The 6,218-nt window shown below is 37.6% G+C and overlaps 1 protein-coding gene across 1 annotated transcript in view; it reads left to right on the top strand.

The window, feature by feature from the left end:
- The window catches only part of ncam2 (neural cell adhesion molecule 2), a gene marked incomplete in the record, with an annotated part of 567,846 nt that overhangs the window by 364,551 nt on the left and 197,077 nt on the right, over positions 1 to 6,218 (top strand). The window contains 1 exon segment of the mRNA XM_014017495.1: positions 5,293 to 5,367. Within this exon segment, the coding sequence (XP_013872949.1) occupies positions 5,293 to 5,367 (75 nt within the window).

Consider the following 6,218-nt stretch of genomic DNA (forward strand, 5'->3'; position numbering starts at 1 on the left):
GTTATACATTAGTAGTATTACTTAATAATGTAATATATAAATTTTCTATATATGACAATAGCTTCAGTGCTAATTTTCTAAACATCCCGTTTGATCATTTTAATCTGTACATTTGGCAGAACATACAGTAGAAACTAATACAAAATTAAATTTATTGTCAACCAGTGCATCTTTTTAGCCTCATCTCTTTGTTTTTGTGTCGACTGTAACCTCATCTTAATCATCATCATCGTCACCCTAAAAATGCAATGTGTCAGTAGAAAAAATGACGACGTTGCTTAAGTGAAAAATATAGTCAACATATACTGTATAACTGTTTAGATCATTAGATGTTTTTACGTCACAAACAGCAAATTTTCACAGAATAGAGAAATAACATGTCAAGGCCAACATGTGGGTCAGAGATGGTTATAAGTTAACTGGAGCACATACCTTTATTTAACGTTTATCAGCACGAAACCTATTGAAAGATTTTAATAGGCAACTTTGAGGTGAGAATCCCGCTCGTCTTACTCCCCAATGGGATTTTTCTGATGCTGAAACCATTTCTGTCTCCCTGTTGTTAGGGAAGCTGAGGTAAGGTAGATTATCGACCCTCTCTGACACTTTACAAATGGTAATCAATGGTTTTGTTTGTTGTCTTATTTTGCCTGTCTCCAATGCTTCTCAAAAGAGATAATAATTGGAACTGATAATTGTTACCAGGCTCATAACATATTGACCTGCGCACCTACAAAAAAAAAAAAAAAAAAGGCAAATTGAACATAAAAACCAAAGCTTGAAAACTGACACAGTTAGCGTGTCTCGTGTCGTCTCCTCCCAGCAAGACTAAACAAATTCTTTTGTGGTCATTTTTCAAATCCAGTCAGCAGTCTCATTAAAATGCCAGGGCACATTTGCAGCGAAGATATTGTGATGTGCGTTTCGACTTTGGAAAAAAATAAGATAAATGCCAACCAAACTCATACTTTCCAGCTTGAGCAGATTTTCTATTATTCACACTGATGACTGTAGAACAGAAGGAAAAAAAAGGTTCGAGCCATTTTTCTTCCACCTGCCGGTTTTTGCTAGCGACTTATTACGCGATCAATCACACACACTGTGAACGGTGTGGAATCAATTAATAATTGAAAACCTTTAAAGTACTTGAAGGGCTGATTGGAATGTGCCTTAAGTTAGACACAGGCACTGGGGAAGGGCACAGGGTTAAATAGACATGATTAATCAGCCTGAGAACAGCATTTGAATGAATCTGAAACAATGTATGAGCCTCTCAGTGAACAGGAATTGGGTGTTACTTCTACACTTCCATCTAATTTAGCAGAGTATGAGCATATTAAAAGGAAAAAGTCAAATACTCATAAAGAAAATATCTCAATTTTATGTTCTTTTGCTGGACAGTAGTCTAATAAATTGTTATTTGAGAAGCTGATACATTTGTTTGAATGGTAAATGACATAAAAAAATGTAAAAATGTGGTTGACTGAATCGGTGTCAATAGCTGTGTTTCCATTGACCATGAAAAYGTGCMAATTAGAATTTYGAAAATAAATTTGCTCAATGGAAACACGTCAAATTAGAAAAAAATTATGTTTTTCGACAAAATGTTTTTGTGCTAGGATGAGGTGGTTTTTCGGCCATATCGAAATTGGTGTTTTTCGTAAAACTGCAATGGAAACACTTTTTTCGCATCATGGGAGTCACGTGATCAACAACTGGCTGTTTCTACTGGCAAAAAAGAAGATGACGAAGAAGATAACAGGAAGTAGAAATAGTAGTAATATCACATAAGTAGTATAAAGTAGTAAACTCACCGACTACATTTTCCCCAAAACACAGCATACGTAGCCACTCCCAAGTAGGGAATTGTCGCTGGAAAGCCTCGATAAAAGACGCCGACGTCTCCTCTGATGATGAGCGCTAGTGTCGCGGTAGCAACATGCTATGTGTTTACATCCATCAACGCCATGTTTGAAATGACTTATTGCGAGAACAAACATATTCACGCGTGACTTTAATAGCATTTCTTACTCAATGGAAACACCACATTGCAAAACTGTGTTTTTTCGACATTAACAGAATATCGACAAAGTTTTGCGCACATTTGCAATGGAAACGCAGCTAATGAGAATTAAAGGCTTAGCATTCTTTGGAGGAATTTAATTTTCTGTCTTCCCTGCCAGAGTTTGAGCAAGTTCTCATGAGAATGCCAGAGTAAACGTTTTAGTCAAACCTTCACAATTGCGTGGAATATCACAGTCACGCTCAAAGACTGTGTTGTCAATGACTCTCAGCTACCACCACATCAAATTTTAGCTCAATATCTGTAAAACTGGCTAAGTTACAGTCATTTATTTTATGTGTCGGTTGATGTTGATTCGCTGTGGCGGCCATCATGGATTGACTCTAAAAGTGAATCAGTCGTACAGGTTCACCCAGTGATTACTTCCTGAGAGTTTCTTTAAAATTGGTCCAGTTGTTTATGTGATATTTTGCTAACATTCACGAGCACATTCATTGTTACTAAATGTGTGGCACATTTGGATTCATAATTCATAATGTTATGTATTAGAAACATAAATGTGTGCATTACCAGCCTCAGTCTGAGTGATGCTACTCACCAGTTCTAGTGATGAGAGATGACCAGATGTGTTGCTACATCAGCTCCTGTATCTTAGATGTATGTATGGCTGTCCCCCATCCTGCCATCTGTAGGCAACTGGGGGTCACGACAGACTGCTGCCACTGATTTGCTGGAGAGCAGCTCGAGTGTGATGCTGCCGCAGGCTGCAGACATTCTCCCTCGAGGAGCAGCGGCTAATGATTTCATCATTTCCTTGAATATTGACAGGCGCCCTGAGCTGGTTTACAGTGTTGTAGAGCGTATTACCATCCATTAGGGGGCTATTAATATTCAGCCAGTCTGTGTGTGTGTGTGTGTGTGTCTGTGTGTGTTGGTCCTAACCAGCTCCAACGGGTAAAGATGGCGAGCTAAGATACGACTGGCTCATCAAATATCCGTGATGTGGTGCGACTACCGCTGCGTCAGGAGCCTGTGGCCCAGGAATGACCTTCTCCCTGCCGAGCTGCCAATCATTACTCATCACATTCAACATCTAGACACATTGTCTGCTGCATTTCAGGGTCTCTCTGTCTACAACTCAGCTGCAATGTGTTCATTCCCCCCACTTTTTTTTAAATAAATGCATGTGAGATACGGCTGCTGTCAAACTCCTTTTCACACAGCCACCTTTAAAACCTTCATTGGAACACCTATTGTGGGTCATTATATTGGCCACAATAGGTGCAGACAAATGGCCTTTGATTATAGCTTGACTTTGCAAGGTTTGTCCCACTGCCACCTTCACTGCAGTGTTTTTCTTCACATTTTTATAGCACCACTGAAGCGAATACATGTCCCCTAACTAGGCATAGTCTGGTTACCAGTTTCAAGGTATATGAAGGTTTTGAAAAGTCACAGAGGCAAAAACACTGATTTTTTCCATCATATTGTTCCTACAAGTGAAATGCCTTTTAATAAGTTGCCAGACAGAGTTTTTGTTGTTTTATGCCCTCCTCACATGGGGCACCAGTAGCACATCGTTGCTCCTACCTGTTCCCCCCGAGCCATCATTCAGAGGATTCCCCCAAATTATATGCTCATTAAAAAATTGTTGGTTTATTCAACAAATTACCCAGTTAGTTATAGTTTGTCCACCAGAGGAGCAACAGCTCTCCTTTTCAGGATAAAGCTTTTTAAATGCAAATATTGGAAAAAAGCTACAAGAGTTAGCATGTTAGTAGGTAAAATTTAAACAGACTACACTGTAGACTAAATAACTTAATAACCTAGCTAATTAGGTAACATTGGCTTGTCAAGCCCTATTGTTTTTTTTTTACAAAGAGCTGAAGAGTAGAAATTAGTAAGATGAGCACAATTACTTTAGAAATATGTAATAAAACAAAAATAAAGCAGCAATAACTACATCTAATTTAGATTTCCTTCATTCTCAATATTTAGGATTAAAGTTACTCATTCCAAACTATAATTCAGATTTTAAAAAGTCCATCCTGAGCTTAAAATGGTGCAGTTTGATGGAGCTTACAGTAGTTTTCAGATACAGGGATTCTGAAATGTGGGTGCAAATTCAATGTAAACAAAATTTAAAAATGTGCGTACTTTAAGCAACAAATCGGAGCTTAAAATACTTACCATTACATAACAATGGATTTTGAATAGCTTTTCTGTAGATGCTATTGTTAATCTGGTTTTAATCACTTTAGCTGTTTTTGTAGATAAACAAACAAGCGTTAGTTGGCAGCCATTTGTAGTTTTTTTCTTTAATTGTGTAGGGACTCAAATTATCAATATGAGGAAAAAACATATATTTTTTGCTTTCTTATGGCAATTTTTAACCAGTCTTTAAAACATTTCAGACTAAATTCTAAATATTAGGTTTTATAATTAAAAAATATTTAATAAAAATCAGAATTTCATTGAAGTCAGTCCCCCTATTTTCTTCTGTGCATCAAAATGTGAATAAGTGGACATAGATAGTATGTTTAATAATATACTGTTATACCTATAAATGAGTAATCGTTAAGCACTGTATAATATAATTTAGGCAGCAAAAGCAGTTAAAGAAAAAAATTGTTCATGTGGCATATTTTTACATTTTTGGTTTAATGCTGTGAAATCATTGGGCTCATTCTGTTAGAATCCAATGCATACCACCAACAGAAAGTCTATTCCTGATTTGAAATTGACAATCYGAAAATGATTGAAAATAAAGACACCAGAACCATTTTCTGGCACTCTCTCTTTTTCAGCTTTGGAAATTTCCTCCCTGCTGTTGTACAATTGTTGTTGGTGATAACCGCAAACAGCATTACAGCAACCAGGAAGGATCCTGTTTGTGTTGTAACAATTTGACTGACAAGCTTGTCGCCAAACAACCACATGTCTAATGGAAACTATAACCTGGTTCTGAACGCTTCGGATGGAAGGAAAGCTCTGTTGTTCTGAGGAATTCTGAAAGCTGTTCGACTTTGGTTAAAACCAAACTATTCTGGGCAACTGTGTGCAAAAGACTTGCAATAGGGTTTTTTATATTGCCTTTTTTTTTCATAAACTTCCTTTTTATGCAAAGTGGTGCTTGTTGGAGAAAATAAAGATTTACCAATGAGAAACAGAAGTCTGAAAAGAAAAAAAATATATTTTTTTAGTCTGTTTATTTCTGAGAAACACTCCTACTTGTTGTAACTAATGTTTCTCTCTTGCTTCTTTTATAGCTGCCCTGCAGGTGTCTATATCGTTGAACAAAGTGGAGTTAAGTGTTGGAGAGTCAAAATTTTTCATCTGCACAGGTAAAACTACATACATTATTATTGCTTTTTTGTCTTCAGTAATAATGTTTTTGCCAGTATGTTTGTCTGTATTGTGTCATGAACTGAGAATTTTAATAAAACTGTCAGAACGCAGTCATGTACAACTGATTAATCCAATTTAATCTCTCAAACTATCCTAGCATAGATAAAATAGTGAATTTTACTGATATTAAGCTAAAATCTGTCGTGGTAGTAGCTGACGGTGATTCACGACACATACTCAAAGCACAAACAGATCAGATGTGCGTAACGTTATTTTCAAGCTTAGACTAAAATTGCTACAACTTGAATCCTCAGCATACGATAACTGCATGATGTCCCTTTATTCTAATGCTAGTCCCTACATTTGTACGTGTAAGTGTGCAGTTCATGTGGGTGCAGGGGAAAGTTAGAGAAGCAGCAAGGTGCCAGGTAACACAGCCCAGTGCTTATGTGTGTGATTGTTTAACTCAGATCTGCACCMTCCTCCTTACTGTTCCCGTGTCCCATTGTCCTCTCTGTGCGGCGTTGCTGCACAGAACCTGATGTCGGGGCCAGCCACTCAGTGGGGCGGCGACACTTGTTGGCAGGACTGGCTCGCCTCCTACTGGCTGCTGTCTCTCTCCTGCCAACTCGCGCACCGTGGGGGCTAAAAACCAAGGGAGCAAAGACGCTGTGTGGATCAGCTCGGGTGGGGGGCTGAAAGTGTGCTGAGGGATCTTATATTTCTGGTGGGGGTAGAAAGATAGCAGTAAAGTGAATCAAACTGGCAAAGGCAATCATTCAATAAATAAATAAATAAATAAATAAATAAATAAATAAATAAATAAAAGGAAGTTGTATTGAGTATG

The sequence above is a fragment of the Austrofundulus limnaeus genome, unplaced genomic scaffold, assembly GCF_001266775.1.
Source record: "Austrofundulus limnaeus strain Quisiro unplaced genomic scaffold, Austrofundulus_limnaeus-1.0 Scaffold170, whole genome shotgun sequence".
In the NCBI taxonomy this organism is placed as follows: Eukaryota; Metazoa; Chordata; class Actinopteri; order Cyprinodontiformes; family Rivulidae; genus Austrofundulus; species Austrofundulus limnaeus.